Source organism: Lagopus muta (assembly GCF_023343835.1).
Source record: "Lagopus muta isolate bLagMut1 chromosome W unlocalized genomic scaffold, bLagMut1 primary SUPER_W_unloc_1, whole genome shotgun sequence".
In the NCBI taxonomy this organism is placed as follows: Eukaryota; Metazoa; Chordata; class Aves; order Galliformes; family Phasianidae; genus Lagopus; species Lagopus muta.
Genome location: NW_026040168.1, coordinates 852,601 through 878,215, shown reverse-complemented (window position 1 = coordinate 878,215; position 25,615 = coordinate 852,601). Strand labels below are relative to the sequence as shown.

The 25,615-nt window shown below is 46.6% G+C and overlaps 2 protein-coding genes across 10 annotated transcripts in view; one reads left to right on the top strand and one right to left on the bottom strand.

Annotated features, from left to right (window-relative positions):
- LOC125687565 (zinc finger protein 532-like) overlaps positions 1-25,615 on the bottom strand; it is a 135,582-nt gene that overhangs the window by 42,236 nt on the left and 67,731 nt on the right. For all 9 annotated transcript variants that reach the window (XM_048932740.1, XM_048932739.1, XM_048932747.1 and 6 more), the window contains one exon: positions 22,727-22,903. In XM_048932740.1, the coding sequence (XP_048788697.1) occupies positions 22,727-22,903 (177 nt within the window). The remainder of the gene's footprint in view (positions 1-22,726; positions 22,904-25,615) is intronic.
- The window catches only part of LOC125687566 (uncharacterized), a 71,238-nt gene continuing 62,944 nt past the window's right edge, over positions 17,322-25,615 (top strand). Inside the window, exon 1 of the mRNA XM_048932748.1 lies at positions 17,322-19,732. Coding sequence (XP_048788705.1) covers positions 17,330-19,732 — 2,403 coding nt within the window. The 5' untranslated portion in view covers positions 17,322-17,329. The remainder of the gene's footprint in view (positions 19,733-25,615) is intronic.

The following is a 25,615-nucleotide window of genomic DNA, read 5'->3' as shown; positions in this document are numbered from 1 at the left end:
CCCAGGGAGGTGGTGGAGTCACTGTCCCTGGCAGTGTTCAAGAGGCGTCTGAATGAGGAGCTACGAGATATGGTTTAGTGGCTTGTGGTAGCAATGGTAGTGGGAGGACGGTTGGACTAGATGATCTAGTAGGTCCTTTCCAACCTTGTGATTCTGTGATTTGGGAAACTGAAAAAAAAACAAGTAATATAATGTCTTTCTGCTATTTCAGCTGAAGCCAGTGAGCCAAAGACTTGGATCAGTGCTTGGAATTGGGCCCTAATTGATTCTTCTAGAGAATCCATACAAGATCAGTCCCTACGTTCCAAATCATTCAATCAAAATGATTTTACATGGAAAATAATATTAAAGGGTTGGCATAGTTATTCTCAATTTCTGAAGAAGTGACAGTTTCCTAATAATAGAGATACACAACAATTCACAAGAAAATTTTACTGATACAAGTCATTTTTCTGGTGCCTTATCTTAATGAAAAAAGAATTCTCAATCCTAAATACTACCAAGGTCAAACCATACGGAACTGCTTAAGGAACTGAAAAACATTCATAGAATCATAGAATCGCCAAGGTAGGAAAAGACCTCTGAGATCATCTAGTCCAACCGTTCACCTACCACCAGTATTTCCGCACAAAACCAAGTGGCTTAGTACAACATCTAAATGTTTCTTGAACACCTCCAGGAACAGAAACTCAGCCAACTCCCTGGGCAGCCCGTTTCAGTGCCTGAACAGTCTTTTGGAGAAGAAATTCTTCTCAATATTGAACCTGAACCTCCTCTGGTGCCACTTGAGGCCATTCCCTCTAGTCCTATCACTAGTTACATAGGAGAAGAAGCTGACTCCCACCTTGCCACAACCTCCTTTCGGGGAGTTGTAGAGAGCAGTAAGGTCTCCCTTGAGCCTCCTCTTCTCCAGATTAAACAATCCCAGTTTCCTCAGCCACTCCTCATAAGACTTGTGCTCCAGACTCCTCACCAGATTTGTTGCCCTTCTCTGAACACGCTCCAGGGCCTCAATGTCTTTCTTGTAGTGAGGGGCCCAAAACTGAACACAGTACTTGAGGTGCAGCCTCACCAGAGCTGAGTACAGGGGGATGATCATTTCCCTGTTCCTGCTGGCAACACTACTTCTGATACAAGCTAAGATGCCTTCTTGGCTACCTGGGCACACTGTTGACTCACGTTTAACTGAGTGTCGACCAACACTCCCAGGTCCATTTCTTCCACGCAGCCTTCCAGCCACCCTGCCCCAAGCCTGTAGCATTAAATGGGGTTGTTGTGGCCAAAGCGTAGGACCTGGCACTTAGTCTTGTTGAACTTCATCCCGTTGGCTTCAGCCCATTGATCCAGCCTGTCCAGATCCCTCTGTAGGGCCTTCCTACCCCCAGGCAGATCGACACTTCCTCCCAACTTGGTGTCATCTGCAAGCTTACTGAGGGTGCGCTCAATCTCCTTGTCCAGGTCATCAATAAAGTTATTAAACAGGACAGGCCCCATGTCACGGAGTTATCTAGATCTATCTGTGTCCGTGACAGGGGAACAGCAGGCCCACAGGCCCTCCGGCCCAAAAAACGAAAGGGAAAGGGAAAGAGGGAAGGTTAGGGAGATGGGAGCTGGGCCTAAAAGCATAACAGTGGCAATGATCTGAGGATCAAAGTTAATTTATTAAATATCATCTCAGAATGCAAGATAACACAATATAATATGATTTAATTGGAATTGAGGCTAATAAATCAAGTGAAATGAGTGAGTGTCTGTAACCAAAGGCCTTACTCTGAATTGAAGGCAAAATGGCTGGGGAGCACGCCCACACACTGCCAGGCAGCAAGCAAGAGGATGAGTCCCATGATTTGCCAGCTTTATCTTCTTCCTCTGAATGCAAAGTCCTCTGGGGTATGTAGTTCTCTTCTGAGAGACAGGTACTCGGAGAATAATTCCCAGTGCTTTACACTATGTTATGATGTAGAATACTGATAACAAAAATCATAAAACCACGATGCCCCGGTACTGTCATTCTGGGGAACACCACTCGTGACTGATCACCAGCTGGATGTAACTCCATTCACCACCACTCTCTGGGCCCGACCCTTCAGCCTGTTCTTTACCCAGCAAAGAGTGTACCTGTCCAAGCTACAGGTTGCCAGCTTCTCTAGGAGAATACTATGGGAGAAAGCGTCAAAGTCTTTGTTGAAGTCTAGGTAGACTACGACAACAGCCTTTCCCTCAACCACCAGGTGGGTCACTTGATCATGGAAGGAAATCAGGTTGGTCAAACAGGACCTGCCTTTGGTGAACCCATGCAGTCTGGGCCTGATCCCCTAATTGTCTTGCACGTGCCATGTGATCTCGCTCAAGATGATCTGTTCCATAACCTTTTTCTCTGAAATTATCAAAGGTGAAAACCTGACAGCGTATAATCACAGTGCATACTTATTAATGCTAATGCATTAATCAGTCCATTTTGCAGCATGGTTTTGCAGTATGCTTAGAATTGCAGTGCTCTGGGAAGTATTTATAAAAGCTTAAAAACTCAATATTGTACCAACATACAAACTCAATCAAAGCAGCTCAGACATATTTGACAAGGCCCCTGCACAGTGCAGATGCACCCTCAAGTGCTTGGTCAGAACAGCAGCAGGAGGACTGTCCTCAGCAGCACCCAGTATCTCCTGGAGCACCAGGAGCACAACCTGAAGTCATTCATTCTAAATTTGTTGGGATAATTCTACATAGAGACCCAAATAAATATAGGATGCACTTATTTCTGCAATGCTGGCCAAAAACAAAATAACTAAAACCATAAAAAAATTAAGCAAAAATATTAGTACATGAAATTAAATGAAAATAATGAACAGATATACTGTATCTATTAGTGTATTATAGTACACAATCTCTTTCTATATATACTATAATCTTCTTGAATGAAGAAGGATGCCCTTCACCTGAAATACTGTGTTACTCTTTGTGTTGCCCTCTTTAAAATCGTGCATAGGAAAAATGGAATGGGCAATGCAAATGTACGGTGTCAAGAGTGGTTTATGAAGAGAAATCAAAAAGACATGCATTCTAGGAACAAAAGAGAGACAATATTATAACACTAATTCTTGTGTTTTAAGATGAACAGATGGCTTCCTCATGTAAGCCAAACCAAACTCAGGAATAAACATGGGATAAAGGCAGTAGAATCTGGGGAACCATCATGTGGTGTGCATGGGAAAAGTGAATACTTTCATTGAGATAGCAACTAGAATAAATATTTTTGTCTAACATGCAGTACTGCTAACATGCAGGATATATTTTTCTTTGATTTTCTTTTAATCAGAAAATCTGAATGTTACACATGTGAAGAGCAACTGGTGTCATCTACCTGGACTTGTGCAATGCATTTGACACAGTGACACAGTCCTGCATGACATCCTGGTTGCCAAATTGGAGAAAAATGGATTTGATGGATGGACCACACACTGGATAAGGAATTGCACATAGAGAGTTGCAGTCAACGACTCAATGTCCCAGTGGGGAGCAGTCATGAGTGGTGTTCCTCAGGGATTGTTGTTGGGATTGGTGCTATTTAACATCTTTGTAGCTGACATAGACAGTGGGATCGAGTGCACCCTCAGCAAGTTTGCAGATGACACCAAGCTGAGTGTTGCAATTGACATGCCAGAGGGAAGGAATGCTATCCAAAGAGACCTTGAGAGGTGGGCCCATGCCAACCTCATGAAGTTCAACAAGGACAATGTGAGAATCCTTCTTAGTTTTTTTTTGGCTCAAAGCTTGCTTCCTGAGGTTTTTCTTGTGATAAGACTCTGAGTGACTTGTCAAGTAGGCAACTGATGGGTGCTAACTGTGTGACAATCAATATCGCTTTGGGAACATTTGCAAGCCCCTTCCCCCAGAGCTGCTTGCTCTGTAGAAGAGCGGAAGAGAGTGCTCAGGAGTGTTCACTGGCGGAAGATCTGGCCTGTGGCCAAACCGCTCCAGCTAAGTATGGAAGGCTGGGGGATGATACCATTGTATCTTGCGAAGGCAAGATGCAAGTTGGTGCCTCCCTGCTTCCTCTTATCTGCTGGCAAGGCCAGAAAGATAAGAACTAAGCAGGTTCCTGCTGAGATACCCGAGCCAGAAGCTGCCACCGCAAGGAGAACTGACTCAACCACCTTGGGTTTGAGCTGTCACTCAAAGGAGAGCTGACTCGACCACTTTGGATTTGAGCTGTCACTCCAAAGATAGCTGACTCAACCACTTTGAAGCATTGAAAAAGGGCCATCATCACCATGGTCATGGTCGTCCTTCGTCGTCAATAGAACAACAATGCCCGACGACCCGCCACTACTGAGGATCAAAGACAGAACTACGAACCACGCTGGATCCATGGTGGTGACTATGTCCCTCTTGCTTCCTATAAAGACTCCTTGCTTCTTCTTTTCTATCTTTTCTATCGCCCTCCTTCCCTTCCCCCATTACCCTAATTCATAATAGTGTCCGTTCTCCCCTTCCCCATTTCCCCTGATTAAGATTTGTAATAAACTGGTTGGACCAACATCTGAACCGTTGCTTCTTAATCTCACGCCGGGTATATAGATAATAAAAGAACCTCCTCTCCCTCCTATAAATTGGAGCGAGACAGACAAGTGCAAGGTTCTGCATCTGGGTCGAGGCAATCCCAAACACATATACAAGCCAGGCAGTGCTGCTTGAGAGCAGCCCTGAGGAGAAGGATTTGGGGGTGTCCGTTGATGAAAGACTCAACATGAGCCAGCAATGTGCGCTTGCAGCCCAGAAAGCCAACCGTATCCTGGGCTGCATCAAGAGAAGTGTGACCATCAGGTCAAGGTAGGTAATTCTGCCTCTCTACTCCGCTCTCATGAAACCCCACTTCGAGTACTGCATCCAGTTCTGGGGCCTCCAACACAAGAAGGTCATTGAGCTGTTGGACCGGGTCCAGAGGAGGACCACAAAGATGATCAGGGCATGAGAGCAGGAGACTGATTGGTGGAATAACTCCCTGGCATGCCAGAGGGAAGGGTGCTGGGGAAATGCCCCCCAGAGTGTGGTGGAGCCCCTGCCCTGTTGCTGTTGGGCTGAGGTAGGGGACCAAAAATTTGAGGATGGTTGGAGGCGAGTCCCAGTTTGGCACTGCGGGCAACCACCCTCCCTACCTGCTTCGCTTCCCCAGATACCCCTCCATAATAGGTTTCAGGCTCTGGATCTAGAGGGAGAGGTAGGTGAGGATGGGGTGGAAGGTCCATCTATGAAGTGAAATAGGAAGAGGTAGTTGACACCATGCCTCAAGACTGCCTCTGATAAGAAAGAAAGAAGGGTAATTATAGGTCAATTGTCCAGGGTAATTGTCCAGGTCATCAATAAAGTTATTAAAGAGGACAGGCCCCATGTCACGGAGTTATCTAGATCTATTTGTGTCTATAAAGGCATTGAGCACAATCCTCTGCCCGTGGCCTTCCAAACAATTCCTTATCCACCTAATAGCTCACCCTTTAAATCCATCTCTCTCAAATTTAGAGATAACAATCTGGTGGAGGACCGTACTGTCACTCCATCACAGAAGGCCAACAGATTGGTCAGGCACGATCTCTCCTTGGTGAAGCCATGGTAGCTGTCTTTGATCACCCCCTCATCCCTCATGTGCCTTAACATATCTTCCAGGAAGATGTTTTCCATGATCTTCTCAGGCACAGACATGAGGCTGAATGGCCTGTAGTTCCTCAGATCCTCCTTTTCAGCAGAATTACCAGGTTACAGCCTGAACCAATGGTTGAGCACCAGGTGAGAAGGCATGGCTAACCCAGGGAGCACATATACAACTAATGCACCTGAGTGACCAGAAGGGGTGGAGCCTGGATCCATTCTTCCTCACCTTCATTTAAGGCTTAGCAGCCATGCAAACTTTTCTCTGTATAGTGATATTATTTTTCTTGAGCAACCACTGGTTGTCAGAAGGAGTGAGCTTTTTTTTTTTTTTAAACCTGTTATCATTCCATAGTGCTTGTATCCCATTAGAAGGCACTGTTGTTGTCTTCTTTTACCATGTTATTGGTGACTGCAGCAGGACTCAACCTCCTAAAGGTATTTCATTCTAATCCTCCTGAAAAGGAGAGTACTAAAAATAGCATTCCTGGAGAACATAATTGGATGGTTCAACTGGGGAAAATACTACCCCTTTACACAAAGCCTTGCTAGGACTGTAAAAGCACATCACATCTCTGGATGTTAACCCTTGCAGTTGCTGGGCAGTGATGAAGCTGATGTGCTGGCTTGAGTTAGATGGCTGAAAAACACATCAGCAGAAGACACTGCCCACTGGCTATATTGGAGACCATGACATGCAAGACAGAAGACCATGTGGGCAGCAGCAAAGCATAGGAGCTGCCCGTACAGTTCCCAGATATGTACAAGCATGTCCATAATGTGATACTTGCTCGCAAGTGAGACGACCTCTGCTGGAAACAAAAGCCCATCTCGCTAGAGGACACAACCCATTACAACAGTGACAGAATGATTATATAGGTACACTTTCTTAATCTGAGGAGGCCAGATATGCCCTAACATGCATTGATACAGCGAGTGGATTGATGCAAGTCTATCCTGTACCAAAGGCAAACCAAGCCTATATTATTAAAGGCACTAACTAGGCTGATGGCATAACATGGGACTCCTCAGGTCATCAAGAGTGACCAAGGTATGCATTTCATGGGTGCAACTGTGCAGAAGTGGGCCGAAGACAACAACATCAAATGGAAGTTTCAACTGCTGTACAATCCAACAGGAGCAAGCCTAATAGAAAGATATAACGGTATCCTGAAGGCTGCTTGTCAAAGGTTTTGGGCCGGTTTGGCCTGGTTCCGCGACTAATGGGCCCATGCCCTAGGAGAGAGGGAAGCGGGGGTAGGGAAAAGGTAGGGAGATGGGCCTAAAAACAAAACAGTGGCAACGAGCTAAAGGAGAAAAATAATTTACTAAATATGATAGCAGAATGTGAGATAACACAATATAATACAATATAATTGGAATTGAGGCTAATGAGTCAAATAAAATGAGAGAGATTGTCCAAAACCAAAGACTCTAATGCTGAAGGTGAGATGGTTAGGGAGCACACACCACAGAGACGAGCAGTAAAAACAGGGGAGTCTTGTGACTCCTGAGCAGTTTAATCTTTCCCTTTGAACAGAAAATGGAAATGGAACAGTGAAGTCTTCTGGGATTTGTAGTTGTTCTCTTTTGAGAAGCAGATACCTGGAAATATCGACAGTCCATGGAACTGGAGCATTTACTCTAACTCCCAGTACACTACATGATGTTATGATGCGGAATACCAATAACAAAAATCATAAAACCATGAAACCGCTCTGAAGGCAGATTCACAGTCCTTGCAGGGGTGGACCGAGAGACTCTATGAAACCCTGTGAGACTTGAAGGAGAGACCAAGGAATGGCAGACTAAATGCCTTATAAGAATGTTGCAGACAACTTGGGCATCCCCACTTAGGATACAAATTACAGGCAAGGACACCTTGCTCAAGCCGCAAATTGGCACCATGAATAATCTTCTGCTGAGGATCCCTGAGGATCTCGAGCCCGGAAAACACAAGGTAAAATGGCCTTGGAAGGTGCAAGTAGGACCAAAATGGTGTGGTCTGTTTGCACCTTGGGGGAGATTATTAGGGGTTGCAGGATCAGTAAATCCTCTAGTAGTTGATACATGGCCAGCAGAGGTATTAGTTGACACCCCAATCTTTATCACAAAGGGGACATTAATCATGTCCATGTGGCAAATTAGACCCCCCCCCCCCCCCCCCTTTGGTACCTGATATAGTGATTTAGCCATAGATCACAGAATCACAGAATCACAGAATCACCCGGGTTGGAAGGGACCCCAAGGATCATGTAGTTCCAACCCCCCTGCCTAGCAGGGCCACCAACATACATATTCAGATCAGGTTGCCCAGGACCCCGTCCAACCTGGCCTTAAACACGTCCAAGGACGGGGCATCCACAACCTCCCTGGGCAGCCCGTTCCAGGGCCTAACCACTCTCCTAGTAAAGAACTTCCCCCTAACATCTAACCTAAATCTTCCCTCCTTCAACTTAAAACCATTTCCCCTAGTCCTGCTGTCGTCAGCCCTTTTGAAGAGTTTACTCCCCTCCTGGGTGTAGGTTCCCTTCAGGTATTGATAGGCTGCAATGAGGTCACCCCGCAGCCTTCTCTTCTCCAGGCTGAACAAGCCCAACTCCCTCAGCCTGTCCTCATAGGGGAGGTGCTCCAGCCCCCTGATCATCTTAGTTGCCCTCCTCTGGACCCTTTCCAAAATCTCTATGTCTTTCTTGTACTGAGGGCTCCACACCTGGACACAGTACTCCAGATGGGGCCTCACAAGAGCCGAGTAGAGAGGGACAATCACCTCCCTGTCCCTGCTGGCCACCCCTCTCCTGATGGAGCCCAGGATCCCATTTGCCTTTCGAGCTGCCAGAGCGCACTGCTGGCTCATATTCAGTCTCTCGTCCATCAGGACCCCCAGGTCCTTCTCTGCCGAGCTGCTCTCAAGGACCACTCCTCCCAGCCTGTACAGGTGCCTGGGGTTCTTCCGGCCCAAATGCAAAACCTTGCACTTTGCCGTGTTGAACCTCATCAGGTTCACCCGAGCCCAGCCCTCCAGCCTGTCGAGGTCCCTCTGAATGGCATCCCTTCCTTCCACCGTATCAACCGCACCACTCAGCTTGGTGTCATCAGCAAACTTGCTGAGGGTGCACTCAATTCCCTCATCGATGTCATTAATAAAGATGTTAAAGAGCACCGGTCCCAAGACAGACCCTTGGGGGACACCACTTGTTACCGGCCTCCACCTGGACATAGAGCCATTGACCACCACCCTCTGTCTGCGGCCTTTCAACCAATTGCTTATCCATCGGGTCGTCCACCCATCAAATCCACTTCCCTCCAATTTGGAGATGAGGATGTGGTGGGGGACCATGTCAAAGGCCTTGCTCAGGTCCAGGTAAATGACATCGGTCGCCTTCCCTTCGTCCACCAATGCCGTCACTCCATCATAGAAGGCCACAAGATTAGTTAGGCATGACCTTCCTTTGGTGAAGCCGTGCTGGCTGTCTCGGATCACATGCTCATTCTTTATGTGACCGAGCATGTTGTCCAGGAGGATCTGTTCCATGATCTTCCCAGGCACGGAGGTGAGACTCACCGGCCTGTAGTTCCCCGGGTCCTCCCTGCTCCCCTTCTTGTATATGGGAGTGACGTGACCCTTCCTCCAGTCGTCCGGGACCTCACCTGACAGCCACGACTTCTCAAATATGATGGAGAGCGGCTCGGCAACCACCTCGGCCAGCTCCTTCAGGACCCTGGGATGCACGCCATCCGGCCCCATAGACTTGTATTCATTCAGTCTAAGGAGGCACTCTCGGACTTGCTCTGCCCTTACAGTGGGGAGGGATTTATCTCCTCGGTCCCCACATAGAGGTTTGGGGATGCAGGGTTCAGGGACGTGAAAAAGACTAGAATCCTGGCCACCAGTGAAGACCGAGGTGAAGAACTCATTCAGCACCTCGGCTTTCTCTTCATCTGTTGAAGCCAGTTCTCCTTTTAAATTTACCAAAGTAGGTACGCCCGTTTTGGCCTGTCTCTTCTGGGCAATGTACCTGTAGAAGGTTTTCTTATTGTTTTTCACGTCCCTTGCCAAGTTCAGTTCTGCCTGCGCCTTGGCTTCCCTGATCCCACGTCTGCAAGTCCGGACGGCATTCCTGTACTCTTCCCAGGTGACACAGCCTTGTTTCCAGAGCTTGTACACCCCTTTCTTCGCCCTCAGTTCTCTCAGCAGGTCCTTGCTGAGCCATGCCGGTTTCCTACCTCGCCTGCCCACTTTCTTATTCAGCGGAATGGAGACCTCTTGTGCTTCCAGGAGGGCATCTTTGAAGAGCCACCAGCTCTCCTCAACATCCATGTCTTTGAGGGCAGCGCGCCAGGGGATCTTGGCCAGCAATCCATTGAGTAGCTTGAAGTCTGCTCTTCTGAAGTTCAGTGTCCTGGTCCTGCTCTTTGCCAGGCCCACATCGCTTGAGATCACAAACTCAACCAGGGCGTGGTCGCTGGAGCCCAGGCAGCCTCCAACCTTGACGCCTTTGATGATCTCCTCAGCGTTGGTGAGCAGCAGGTCCAGCAACGCTTCACCTCTGGTCGGTCTGTCCAATACCTGAACCAGAAAGCTATCATCAATGGATTCCAAGAGCCTTCTGGAGCTCTTGCAGCTCGCCGTGTGGTTTTCCCAGCAGATGTCCGGATGGTTGAAGTCCCCCACCAGGACAAGAGCCCGTGAGCCAGACATCTCACGCATCTGGAGCAAGAAAGCCTCGTCGACAGCCTCCCCTTGATCAGGTGGTCTGTAGTATACCCCTAACACCAGCTGACCTATATTTGTCCCATCTCTAATCCTAACCCACAGGCTCTCAACCTGTTCCTGACTGCTTCTCGTAGGGAGCTCCTCACAGTTTATCCAATCTCTGACATAGAGAGCAACTCCCCCACCCCTCCTACCTCGCCTATCTCTCCTAAAGAGTCTATAGCCGTCGATGGCAGTATCCCAATTGTGGGAGTCATCCCACCATGTTTCTGTGATAGCAACAAGGTCATAACTTCCCGAGTGCATCACAGTTTCCAGTTCCTCCTGCTTGTTACTCAGGCTGCGTGCGTTGGTATAAAGGCACTTCAGCCGGGCTATCCGTCTCGCCACTTTTCCCTTTATAAGGGATCTAGGATCCCCTAGAACAGCAGCATCCCCAGCATCCCCCTGCCCTAGTCCTTCCCTATGCACTCTGCCGTCATTGCCCATGGAGTTTGGTATAAGCCCTCGAATGACCCGTTCGATTCCAGTAGCCCTTATTGTGTCCCCTTCCCCCTTCATTCCTAGTTTAAAGACCTGTCAATGAGTCCCGCTAATTCTTCAGCTAAGATCCTCTTACCCCTCAGGGACAGGCTGCATGCATCAGCAGCCATCATGCCAGGTGCAGTGTAAATTGCCCCATGGTCAAAAAAGCCGAAATTCTTGCGCCTGCACCAGCTCTTAAGCCATCTATTGAAGAGTTGGGTATTTTGGATCCTCCCTGTACCTTTCCCTGACACCACGGGCATAGAGGAAAAGACCACCTGCACCCCAGCTCCTTCAAGTATTCGCCCCATTCCCCTGAAGTCTTTCTTGATAGACCTCAGGCTTTCCTTATCAACTTCCTCGCCGCCAGCCTGAATTATTAAGAGTGGGTAATAATCTGAAGGCCGAATCAACCTAGGAATTTTCTTTGAAATGTCCCTGACCCGTGCTCCAGGAAGGCAGCACACCTCTCTGCGGGTAGGGTCGGGCCGGCATATAGGGCCTTCTGTTCCTTGCAGAAGGGAGTCGCCTATGACAATCACCCTCCTGTCCTTACGGGTAGAAGCAGTCTTGAGGGCTGGGGGCGACCGCTTCGCCTGAGGCAACCTCACGGGTGAACCCATCTCCGCACTCTCACTCGTCCCCCCCTCAACTTCCAGGGCCTCAAACCTGTTACGCAGAGGCACCTGGGGAGCCGGGGATGGTCGGGATGGGGGATGCCCCCTCCGCCGAGCAGGTACCCGTTTCCACTCCTCCTCCCTTCTCAAATTGCTGTTAGGGGGAAGAGAGGACAGGGGGCTCGCTGAAACGCTGTCAGCTGGCTGGTTCCCCTTTACCAGGTGTTTGTAAGGTGGCAGGGGCGGACGTGCTCCGTGAGGAGCCTCGTCTGTGTGCCGAGAACCTGAGGTTGAGAGGGACTGACACCACCAGTCAATCTCCCTCTCACACTCTTTTATAGTCCTCAGCCTCTCCACTTCCTCCTTCAGGCTAATCACAAGGCTGAGCAAGTCATTCAATTGCTCGCACCTTGTACAAGTGCTGCCTGCTTCCTGTGGCACTGCAAAGGCCAGGCTGTGGCACTCCTCACAGCCAGTGACCTGCACACTAGCATCTCGTGATGTTATCTCTGTCTGAGTCGCCACACACTTCATACCCTTGATATCAGGCCAAAGGGTGTGGTACTTCATACAAGTGGAGGTGTTGACTCAAGACAGAAACACAGCCTGTATCCTACCATGGATAGATATCCTACCCCTCCTTGTACCTATTAAACATCTGTACTACTCCCCTTGAGGTTGTTAAGTTCACAGGACTACCAGTTGGAACAACACTGCTCCAGTATGCTCCAATGTCCAAGAGATAACATTGTGACACCCAGTGGTGGACTGTTGAACTTCTGGGAACCAGCGACTACGAACCTGAACTGTTACTGGTCCTTGAAGAAGATATGCCTCCAGAAGGAACATCAAATACTGGTCCTACAGATCCACAAAAAGACTGTCAACAATGGTCTTCAGTGCCTCAATACCTTACATTGCAATGGGTACTGTATATGTATTGTGATGTACTTTGGGTTGCCAAAACAGCACGATCTAACCCCCTGACCTGCTCAACCATTGGTTCATGCTGTGAAGGGGTAGAGTGTAGTGGAATTGCCAGTTCATGGCCTGAACCTATGGTTGTGCACCAGATGAGAAGGCATGGCTAACCCAGGGAGCTCAGGTGCAAGCAATAGACCTGAGTGACTGGAAGGGGTGGAGCCTGGATCCACCCCTCCTCACCCTCATTTAAGGGTTAGCAGCAAAGGGAGCAGTATCTCTTTGGATAGGTATTGTGTTCTTTTTTAGTTCTCATTGTTAAATGAGCCAATTTTTCTTCTTAGTTGCCTGCTATTGCTCCATAGTGCTTGTGTCCCATTAGAAGGTGCTGTCATTATCTTCTTTTGCTGTACATCTTTTCTCTCTTGTGAAGGGGAGTGATTTTTTTCCAGTTCCCGAAGGTTTTGCCTGATAGCCATGGCTTTTCAAATATGATGGAGAGCAGCTTGGCAACCACTTCAGCCAGCTCCCTTAGGACCCTGGGGGTACATGTCATCTGGCCCCATGGACTTGTACATGTTCAGTCTCAGACTTGCTCTGCCCTTACTGTGGGGGGGAGTTTGCTTTCCCCAGTTCCCTCCTAGAGGTTTGGATTCAGGAATGTGGGAATCCTGGCCGCCAGTGAAGACTGAAGCAAAGAACTCATTGAGTACCTCAGCCTTCTTAACATCTGTTGTAGCCAGTTTTACTTTCTCATTTACCTAAGATCTACACTTTCTTCAGCCTGTCTTTTCTGATCTGTGGACGTGTAGAATCCCTTCTTGTTGTTTTTAACATCCCTTCTCAAGTTCAGTTCCAGTTAAAAGTATTTATGCTGTTCACTAACAATTTAATTCTGAGGAAAACCACAGGTCCTGATAACTTTAGATAGACTTTAAGTGATCAGACAGTAATCAACATGGGTGTTCTGAGCCCAGAGGTGACACTGCACTCCTACAGATGCCTGTGAAGCTGGAGCAAGGAACTCTAAGCACTGCAGGGACTGAGAAAGCCCTACACGGTAATTCTGTTGCTATTTTACTAAAAAGAATAAATAATAAAAATCTCCTTTTCATAGGCTAGGAGAAAAAGTGGTAAGAAAGATTCCTGTGAAATCTCATTATTACAATGCATGATGCATTATTTCTCACACCTGCCTTCTATTTTCCCGAGTCTACTATTTGTTACAATGTTCTGCAGTGCTCACAGTGTGCTTTGTGCCCTTCAGAGAAACAGAACAGAGTTAAATAGTGGAGTATTTACTTTCATAGAATCATAGAATCACCAAGGTTGGAAAAGACCTAAAAGATCATCCAGTCCAACCGTTCACCTATTACCAATAGCTCTCACTAAACCATGTCCCTCAACACAACATCCAGTCTTTCCTTGAACACCCCCAGGCTTGGTGACTCCACCACCTCCCTGGGCAGTCCATTCCAGTGCCTGACCACCCTTTTCGGAAAATAATACTTCCTAATGTCCAGCTTGAATCTCCCCTGCTGTAGCTTGAAACCATTCCCTCTGGTCCTATCACTAATGACACGAGAGAAGAGGCCGACCCCCAGCTCACTACAACCTCCCTTCAGGAATCTATAGAGAGCAATGAGGTCTCCCCTGAGCCGCCTCTTTTCTAGGCTGAACATTCCCAGCTGCTTCAGCCTCTCCTCACGTGGCCTGTGTTCCAGACCCCTCACCAGCTTTGTTGCCCTCCTCTGGACACGTTCCAGGGCCTCAATGTCTTTCTTGCAGTGAGGGGCCCAAAACTGGACACAGTACTCGAGGTGCGGCCTCACTAGTGCTGAGTACAGGGGAACAATCGCCTCTCTGCTCCTGCTTGCAACACTGTTTCTGATGCAAGCCAGGATGCCATTGGCCTTCTTGGCCACCTGGGCACACTGTCGGCTCATGTTCAGCCAAGCATCAATCAATACCCCCCAGGTCCATTTCCTCTACGCAGTCCTCCAGCCACACCGCCCCAAGCCTGTAGCGTCGCCTGGGGTTGTTGTAGCTGAAGTGCAGGACCCGGCATTTGGCCTCCAGCCAGCTCCTTACCCAGCTGTCATGGTTCTATGTTTTTTGTTTTTTGGGTTTCAGTATTCCACATCAAAACATCATGTAGTGTACGGGGCATTAAAGTGTTAATGCCCCAATTCCAGTTACCTATCCCTGTACATTACAGAAGTCACGGGATCTGGCCCTTCCGGGTGGGGGGGCACTCTCTTGCTGCCTTGCAGTGGGTGCTGGAGGGTGCTTTCCTAGCCATTCCAAGCTTTTCAGGTTTGACTCGGCCCCGGGAACTCTCTCTCTCTCATCTTGTCTGATACATTAATCTCAATTTCAATTAAACTGTATATATTGTGTTATTTTGTATTCCGATATTATAGTAAAATAAGTTTTCCTCCACAGATTGCTGCCGCTGCTCTTTTCCTCCCTTCCTTCCTTCCCATTTTTTTGTGGGAGTGGGGTGGGGGGGGAGGGCAGAGGCCTGTTGCCCCTGTCACGGACATAGATTGATCTAGTCAACTCCGTGACAGATTTTCGTGGAGAATGCGGGCATAGCTACTTTTTAGCTTTTAGAACGAATCTCTTTTTCTTTCTGCTCTTAGAGAGCTTCGTTAGGGAGCATTATCAGTAGTTCAGGTTTCTGTGCTGGAAAACCTGACCTTGAAATACTAGGCGTACTGCCAGTGTTCTGGGATATTTGTAAACCTTGAGCACTGCTTAGTCTGGGTAGTGCCTTTTTTTTTCTTTTTTTTTCCCTCCTCTTGTTAGCTTCAATTCATTAACCCCTTTTTAGCAGGCACCACTGATGAACCCACTCGTTATTGTGGGGGTGCTGGGTAAAGGATTAAAAGCAATGGTGTTAGTCACAACCTGCTGGCCAATAATCCAGCTCATAATTATGTGTTGTGGAATTGCAACCATATATAGGTACCTAATGACACTGATGGAGACACCTATGTTTTACCTATTTGCAATGTGGTACGATTTGAACTTTGACATCTACATCCCAGAAGGAATGGCTAATTTCACAAACAACTACATCCCAAATGGAATAGCTAATTTTACAAACAACACGATGTTCAGACCAGTCTCCGGGTTTTCTTTTCGGTTTGTCAAACGTTTTTTGAATCCTGAATTAATAGTCATGGTGGTGTGCATGTCATCAATTCTCCTGAATGTATTCTTTATTTGTAATAAGGGGAAGGAGTCTTCTCCAAAACTAGAGAATGATGACTGGCAGGGGATATGGAGAGGTTTAGGAAAGGTCTTAGAAGCATGGGGACCCGCAGTGTCATGGGATTTTACTCTTGAACACCTGTGGGATCCTGAGAAACTAAGCCAATATTTGAATCAGGGACTATGCGGCTTACATAAATCTAAGGAGGTACAACTTATTTGGGGTTTGGCTTGTGCTTACCGTGCCCTATATAATACCATTTTGGAGAGAGAGAGTTTCCGAGCTGAGGTTCAAGCCAAAGGGGAAAATCCCCAAGTCAAATCTAATCAATCACAGGAGACACCAGTAACAATACCGGTTGCTCCTGTGGAGGGCAAGAAATGGAAACGAGTGTCTTCGCGTCTTGAACGAAAAAGAGAAGAGGAGGAGGAGGAGGTGGAGGAAGATCCAGGCGAGGGGCCCTCCTCAGAACCACCACCATCGCGAAAGGCAAAAGGGAAAACTAAGAGACGTGCAGAAGAGAGTGATGAAGAGGAAGTCTCTATTACTACTCGCCGGCCTCTAAAGATGACTGAAATCCAAGGTTCAAGAAAGGAGTTTACACGGCGCCCGAATGAAAGTCTTGTTTCCTGGTTGGTTCGCTGTTGGGACAGTGGGGCCCATAGCTTGCCTCTGGATGGTAATGAAGCTCGCCAACTGGGTGCCATTGCCAGAGATCCAGCTATTGATAGAGAAATTAGTCGATGTTCGGATGAGGCTGCCTCCCTCTGGGAACGAGTGTTAACAGCCGTGAAGGAAAAGTATCCCTTCAAAAATGGCTTGAAGATTGCAATGAAAAAATGGGATACAGTGGAAAAGGGTATCCAGTATTTGAGGGAAATAGGCGTGGTGGAAATGCTGTATGACCCTGACTTTGTTCCTAACCAACCACACCAAAACCGCGACCCTGAAAAGGTGAGGACAACGCCTGAGATATGGCAGAAAATCGTGACAACAGCGCCAGACAAATATGTCTCTACACTGATGTCAGCGTGTGACAGATTCAACGAACAACAGAGAACGCCCTTAGTTTATGAATTAATTGTTACGCTCCAAAACTACGAACAATTGCTGTCCCCAATTCATGCTGCCGTTGCTGCTATATCAAGAATGATGACGGAGCAAGTGCCTCAACTGATTAACCGTGACAAACCTGTAGCAGTATCAGAAACACTTGATGAAGATCAGGATAATCAAAAGAGTCTATCGAAGGATATGAAGGAGGTGAAGGAGATGATAAAATGTATGCAAGCAAGCCCACCTAGCTAAAGACGATGAACCTTCCTTCTCACGTGCACCGTCAAAGATCTCAGCTGTTAGAAGCAAACGCTCTCCGGCTCAAGTAAGGGGTAATACACCGCGAGTTACCTTATGGTATTACCTACGTGACCATAGAGAAGACATGGGGAAGTGGCACGGTCAAACTACTCCTGTACTACGAGCCCGGGTGAAAGAATTACAAAGCAGATCTACCACCAGTGCAGTTGCTCCAGTTACCACAGGTAATGAATAGAGGGGCCCTGCCCTCAGTCGGGGGGGGAAAGGGATAATAGAGTATATTGGACTGTGTGGATTCGATGGCCTGGCACATCAGAACCACTGAAATATAAGGCCCTGGTGGACACTGGTGCACAGTGCACTCTGATGCCCTCGAGTCACCAAGGGACAGAATCAATCCATATTTCTGGAGTGACCGGGGGCTCTCAAGAATTGACTGTGTTGGAGGCTGAGATAAGCCTCACTGGTAAGGACTGGCAAAAACATCCTATTGTGACGGGCCCAGGGGCTCCGTGTATATTAGGTATTGATTATCTCAGAAGGGGGCATTTCAAGGATCCTAAGGGGTATCGATGGGCCTTTGGAATAGCTGCTGTGGACACAGACAACATTAAGCAGCTGTCTGTTTTGCCTGGCCTGTCAGAAGATCCATCTGTTGTGGGGCTGCTGCGAGTAAAAGAGCAACACGTACCGATTGCTACAAAAATGGTGCACAGGCGTCAGTACCGCACTAACAGGGATTCTTTACTCCCCATTCATAAGTTAATTAGTCAACTAGAGAGTCAGGGAGTGATCAGCAAAACTCACTTGCCTTTTAACAGCCCCATATGGCCAGTGCGTAAAGCCAGTGGAGAATGGAGGCTGACGGTGGACTACCATGGCCTGAATGAAGTCACACCCCCACTGAGTGCTGCTGTGCCGGACATGTTAGAACTCCAGTATGAACTGGAGTCAAAAGCAGCCAAGTGGTATGCCACCATTGACATTGCTAATGCCTTCTTTTCCATTCCTGTGGCCGAAGAATGTAAGCCACAGTTTGCTTTCACATGGAGGGGCATTCAGTATACCTGGAACCGTTTGCCCCAGGGGTGGAAACACAGCCCGACCATTTGCCATGGGTTGATCCAAACTGTATTGGAACAGGGCAGTGCTCCTGAGCACCTGCAGTACATTGATGATATCACTGTGTGGGGCGATACAGCAGAAGAAGTCTTTACAAAAGGAGAGAGAATGATCCAAATTCTTCTGAGTGCTGGTTTTGCTATTAAGCAAAGCAGAGTGAAAGGACCTGCCCAGGAGATTCAGTTCCTAGGTATAAAGTGGCAAGATGGCCGTCGCCACATCCCGACAGATGTGATCGACAAAATCACTGCTATGTCTCCACCCACTAGCAAAAGAGAGACACAATCTTTTCTGGGTGCAGTGGGCTTTTGGAGAATGCATGTTCCAAACTACATCCTCATTGTAAGCCCCCTTTATTATGTGACGCGAATGAGAAATGAGTTTACATGGGGCCCTGAGCAGCAGCAGGCTTTTGAACAGATTAAACAGGAGATAGCCCGTGCCGTGGCCCTAGAGCCAGTACGGACGGGACAGGGTATAAAGAACATCTTCTATAATGCTGCTGGAGAGAACGGTCCCACTTGGAGTTTGTGGCAAAGAGCCTCAGGAGAGACCCGAGGCCGACCCCTGGGATTCCGGAGTTGGGTGTACAGAGGGTCTGAAGAGCGCTACACTCCAACTGAGAAGGAGATCTTAGCCGCTTATGAGGGGGTTCGGGCTGCTTCTGAAGTAGTCGGTACTGAAACACAGCTCCTTCTGGCACCTCGACTGCCAGTGCTGAACTGGATGTTTAAAGGAAAGGTTCCCTCCACCCATCATGCTACTGATGCCACTTGGAGCAAGTGGATTGCACTGATTACACAACGAGCATGGATGGGGAACCTCAGCCGTCCAGGAATCCTAGAAGTCATCATGGACTGTCCTGAAGGTAAGAAGTTTGGAACACCACCAGGAGAAGAAGTATCACGTGCTAAAGAAGCCCCACCATACAATGAACTACCAGAGAATGAAAAGAAATATGCCCTGTTCACAGATGGATCGTGTCATATTGTGGGAAAGCATCGCAGATGGAAATCTGCTGTGTGGAGCCCCACACGACAAGTTGCAGAGGCCACTGAAGGGAAAGGAGAATCAAGCCAATTTGCAGAGGTAAAGGCTGTCCAACTGGCCTTAGATGTTGCTGAACGGGAGAGGTGGCCAATGCTCTGTCGTTACACTGACTCATGGATGGTAGCGAATACCTTATGGGGGTGGTTACAGCAGTGGGAGCAAAATAACTGGCAAAGAAGGGGTAAAACTATTTGGGCTGCTGAACTGTGTAAAGACATTGCTGCCCGAACAAAGACTATAGTTGTAAAGGTGCGTCATGTAGATGCTCATGTGCCCAAGAGTCGGGCTACTGAAGAACAGCAAAATAACCATCAGGTAGACCGAGCTGCCAGAATTGAGGTGGCTCAAATAGACCTGGACTGGCAGAACAAGGGTGAATTATTTCTGGCTCGGTGGGCCCATGAGACCTCAGGTCATCAAGGGAGAGATGCAACATACAAATGGGCTAGAGACCGAGGGGTGGACTTAACTATGGATGCCATTGCACAGGTTATTCATAACTGTGAAACATGTGCCATCATCAAACAAGCCAAGAGGATGAAACCTCTGTGGGAGGAAGGGCGATGGCAAAAGTACAAATATGGGGAGGCATGGCAGGTTGATTATATTACCTTGCCACGATCTCGCAATGGCAAGCATTATGTGCTCACCATGGTGGAGGCAACAACTGGGTGGCTCGAAACATATGCAGTACCCCATGCTACCGCCCGAAACACCATACTGGGTCTCGAGAAACAAGTCCTGTGGAGACATGGCACCCCAGAAAGGATTGAGTCAGATAATGGGACTCATTTCAAAAATTCTCTTGTAAATACTTGGGCCAAAGATCATGGCATTGAGTGGATTTACCATATTCTCTATCATCCACCAGCCTCTGGTAAAATTGAACGATACAATGGATTGTTAAAAACGATGTTAAAAGCACTGGGTGGCGGAACATTTAAGCTCTGGGAGAAGCATTTGGCAGAAGCCACCTGGTTAGTCAATACCAGAGGATCTGTCAATCGTGATGGTCCTAACCAATCCAGTTCACTTCATACCGTAGAGGGAGATAAAGTCCCTGTTGTACATGTAAAGAACATGTTAGGAAAGGCAGTTTGGGTTCTTCCAGCTTCTGGAAAGGGCAAACCTCTCCGTGGTACAGTTTTTGCCCAGGGACCAGGATCCACTTGGTGGGTAATGCAGAAGAATGGGGATGTCCAATGTGTACCACAAGGAAACTTGATGCCGGGGGAGTGCAGTTACTAATTTTATGTATATATATATAGCCACGTGTGCATTTTAATCATTTTTTTGTTTGTTTGTATATATGTATATATATTCTCAGCATGATGTAACGATGTAGAATAAGGGGTGGAATGTCATGGTTCTATGTTTTTGCTTTTTTGTTTTTGGATTTCAGTATTCCACATCAAAACATCATGTAGTGTACGGGGCATTAAAGTGTCACTGCCCCAATTCCAAGTACCTATCCCTGTACATTACAGAAGTCACGGGATCTGGCCCTTCCGGGTGGGGGGGGGGGCGCTCTCTTGCTGCCTGGCAGTGGGTGCTGGAGGGTGCTTTCCTAGCCGTTCCAAGCTTTTCAGGTTTGAATCGGTCCTGGCAACTCTCTCTCTCTCATCTTGTCTGATTTATTAATCTCAATTGCAATTAAATTGTATCTATTGTGTTATCTTGTATTCTGGTATTATAGTAAAATAAGTTTTCCTCCATAGATTGTTGCCGCTGTTCTTTTCCTCCCTTCCTTCCTTCCCATTTTTGTGGGACTGGGGTGGGGGGGGGGAGGGCAGAGGCCTGTCGCCCCTGTCACGGACATAGATTGATCTGGTCAACTCCGTGACAACATCCTAACGACTTCCTTGTATTCATTCTGAGTTGCCTGTCCCTCTTTCCACAGCACCATGCTGTTGCCAACAGAGGAGGAAGGCAGAAGAAAGGCTGTGATCTGTGAAGCATGAAGTCTGAATTTCACATGTGCTGCACCTGCAGCTCCCACTGACTGCAGTGGAGTACCTGAATATTCAACATCTGTACAACTGAGATCTGAATCTCAGTTCCTAATTATCACAGAATCACAGAATCACAGAATTGTAGGGGTTGGAAGGGACCTCCAGAGATCAAGTCCAAATACCCTGCCAAAGCAGGTTCCCTACACCAGGTAGCACAGGTAGGCATCCAGGCAGGTCTTGAACATCTCCAGAGAAGGAGACTCCACAACCTCCCTGGGCAGCCTGTTCCAGTGCTCCGTCACCCTCACTGTAAAGAAGTTCTTGCGCACATTTGTGCAGAACTTCCTATGCTGCAGTTTCCGGCCGTTTCCCCTTGTCCTGTCTCCACTCACCACTGAAAAGAGTATGTCCTCGCCATTCTGCCCCCCCACCTTAGATACTTATAGACCTGGATCAGGTCCCCTCTCAGTCTTCTTTTCTCAAGGCTGAACAGACCCAGTTCACTCAGCCTTTCTTCATAAGAGAGATGCTCCAGGCCCTTCACCATCTTCATGGCCCACCGCTGGACTCTTTCCAAGAGAAATTATGCTCCTTGCTGCCTTCAGTAAAGCACTTACTGATGTTATGTGCAACCTTCCCAGCTGCAGAATGAAAAGAGTTTGGCCTTAATCCAGAAAAGAGAGCTCATGTATCACAAAAAGCTTACATAGTATAGCTCTATGAATATTTTTATTCTGAACTGGAGGGCAGCCCTGGACAAATCTAATAGCTAGCACTTCTCACCTAATAGCCTGGGCTTGTTCTTGTGATGCAATAGCCTAAGTGCAGCTAAAACCGAGCACACTGCCCCCAGAGCTCACAGCTTGCATGAAGCACTGTACAGTCACCAGCAGTGCATGCCCCAAGGAACCCCACAGCTCTGTGGTGACTGCTGCCTGGAGGTCCCCCCACAAGCACACACCTCAACCCCTGAGCACTGCCAGCACTGAAAGAACCAACCTTCCAAATTAACCTACCAGACAGCTGTCTGTAAGCACGTGACAAAACAAGAAATTTTTTTCTGACCTTTTCATCCAGATGTTGTGAGAACTGCTACAGAAGTGCTGATGAGTCTTAGCAGTTCTTTTAGGAATCACATTTTCTTAATTTGCAGTAAAAATGCATACAAGTAGACTAAAAACCAGGGATAAGCCACACTAGTAGGCTGTCTGAATTACTTTTGTAATTCACAGAAAGATCACAGTACAGTTCAGTTCTAAGTGCCCCTCCCCCCGCTCCACTCCTGCTGTGGGCTAGGGTGCCCTCCACCAGCTCAGGCTGCCCAGGGCCCCATCGATGGCCTTGGGCACCTCCAGAGGTGGGGCACCCACAGCTCTGGGCAGCAGTGCCAGTGCCAGTGCCTCACCACCTCTGAGTAAAGAATTTCCCCCTCACATCCAACCTAAATCTTCCCTCTTTAACTTTTGCCAAATTCCTAGATAAAAACACATGAAAATATCACAAGAACACCACACATTACCAAACGGATGACAAACTGTTGGTTGTATGGTACTTAATGTTTTGTAAGCACAGAACAGAATGCAATTTCCTAAGTTATTAAAATGCAGGCAAGTACATTAAAAAGATTAATTTTGCTTACTTTGGTTCGCCTATCTTGATACCTGGGTGTTGTGTATAGGCATGGGAATGTGTGCTGGGAGCAGACTTAAATGCCATGGGACAGATAGGACATTTGTAAAAGACTTCACAATGAGAACCTTGAATGTGAGACTTGAGTGCCGCCACATCAGAGTACACAACATTGCAATGCACACAGCTGCAAAAAAAGAATGGAGAAGAGTCAGTTCAGCCTAGCAAAAAGCAGTACTGCAAGACACAGAATCAACACTGGTTTTCAAGCAAGTGAAAGAAGTGAGCATATATACACAACCGGATAAAACTACGTTATTCTGTCAATTTAAAAGTATGAATGACAGAGTAGGAATCAATATAAGCAGAGATTTATCTAAAAGGAGAAAAGAAATTTCCCAAATTTATCTTTGTAAATCTAAGAGATGAAGTCAGAACATGTTTTATGGGATTACAACAGAATAGACAGAAGGGTCAACAAAGAAATATTCCATTGATTGTGAAAAGAATGCTTTGCAAATTTGTAAAGAGTTTTACAAAATGCATTTTTTTTTCACATGCAGTGGATTGTGCAAGGTACACTGCTACCACCAAAATGGAAAACCAGTAAACAAAACATTTAGACCATTTCCCTTGTTTAGATTTAATGAAGTCATAATATTAATGACCTTTGGTACTAATAATTGATTTGCTTGGATAAAAAAGAAAGAGTAAATTTAAATTCAAGACAACTAAACTGAATCTCTACAATCACATCAATGTATTAGATTGGAATTCTGAAAATATTTTTCAAAACATACTTCTGCAGTGTCAAAAATTTATGACCTTTCCGCATCTATTCTAAAATAAAATTATTAAAAAATTGAATTAAAATTAGCACATGAGCATTTCTACACACAATGTCCCCTTTTAGTTTCATGCACTTCAAGGACTAAGTACTATCCAGTAAGTACAAGAATAAGCTGCAATAAGCAATTACATCATCTCTCAAATCAACAAATTTCTTATTTTGCAGTAAGGGTTTTACAATTTAAACCTAGAACTGTAGCTTCCAAAATAATAATTTTTGCATCTATCACGGTAATATGATTTTTGTATAAACATCACACAATTTTCCAACTGTTTTCATGCTTTTATGACAGCAATAAAGCAGGAAATAGTTAAAAATTGCACTCAATAATTATTTTTCTTTTAAAATGTCCCACCTTTGAATTTTATGAAATATCACCCTTTCTTTTTTAAGCACTTAATATACATTCCTAATAATACTAATTCAGTTTATATCTATCTGCACTCCACTTCCCAGTGCATTTTCTAAAGTAAATGGCCTTCACCTTTTCCAGTCTCACACAGAGATGAACCATTCTTTGTAGTGGCAGTGTGGCCCTCTCATTGCAGTGAGTCCCCAGAGCCCCGCTGCTGCATTGTCACTCAGCAGAGTTGGGTCCCATCTTATCCCTCCCTTCCCCATTGCCTGGCTTTTATTCTTTAGTGATGCAAAGTCATAAATAATTCTCAGCATCCACTGTTTTATGTTAAAAGCAATTCATAAGGCCCAAACCTTCCTTTCCTTAAGTGCTGTATCACCTTTGTTCTCAACATGGAAGGATGCAATTCAACTTAAGGCTGAAATGTTCAGCCAGTTTATGTCAGACAACTCGCCTGGACTGCTGACATGAAGCTGCTCCATAGGTCCTTTGGAAAGGCAGGACAGGCTGTGGTTCTCCAGTGAAAGGTCCCAGTGATGAGGAGCGCAGCAAGGAGGGCCTTACACTCTCCTGGATACTGCTTCTCTTTGCCTAGGCATTTTTGGTTTAGTATCTCCAAATAAAGCAATTGACTTAGTGTGACATGAGATCTTAATGGTAAATCTTGAGAAGTTCAGTAACATTATAATGATTCCTCATGAAGAATTTATGGATTTTCCGGTGTTACTGGTGCAGGTCAACAGTCCCTTAAGACGATGTTAAGAGACACAGGTGAGGGGAAAGAGCAGAAGAGTGGATGAGGCAGATGTAAGAAATATATAATAAAAAAGACCACTGTGGTTGGGAGACAAGATTAAAAGAATCCAAAGAAACATGAGGAGCTGAGAGTTCTGTCAGGCCATGGATTCAGGCTGAGAACCAACTGCTGCAGCAGCTGGCCTGATGCACAAAAAATGCTTTCTTCATGAGAGGAAGATGTCACAGGCATCCCAGCAAAGGAACAGGTACTGTGAGGGAGAAGAGGCTATCTGATGGGTAGGATTCTAACTCGCCTCTATGTGGTCAGATAGGATGGAATGGTGATGCCTGAGGAGTGCTGAGCAGAGCACTACGGGCTGCTTCTCCATCCCTTGCTGTGCTGTCTGCCAGTCAGTCAGTAACAATCCAAGATAAAACAACTGTCATGCCTTTTAAAATGCAACATTTGCACAAAACGCCTCTGATCACTGTTTTCTCAGTGAGATGCCATTACAGGGAAAAAAAAAGAATAAAAGGAAAACCAAAGAGTAATTATGATGAACAGGCTGTTGGAGTGAGAAAGGTAATCTTCAAGTGGTGTAAAGTGGAGGAATCTTTCCTTCACACAGCAAATAGATTAAAAAGGACTTGACAAAGTTGTTCTAGCTATGCTACCAGACAGGTGCAGTATGCCCATTCACAGCCTGATAATAAATTCTGGTAGAAAATAAGAACAGGATTATTCTACCAAAAAGAACAGTCTAAAATTCAATGTTCTGAAAAAAAATCAAGAGGCTCATTATGAACCTGAAATTAAGAAAATACATCTGAATTTTCTAGACCTCCAGCCCATGGACGGTTGACATTCTTGGTGGAGAATGCGGGCAGAAGCTGCTTTTTAGCTTTTTAGAACGAATCTCTCTCTGCTCTCGGACAGCTTTGTTGGGAAAGTT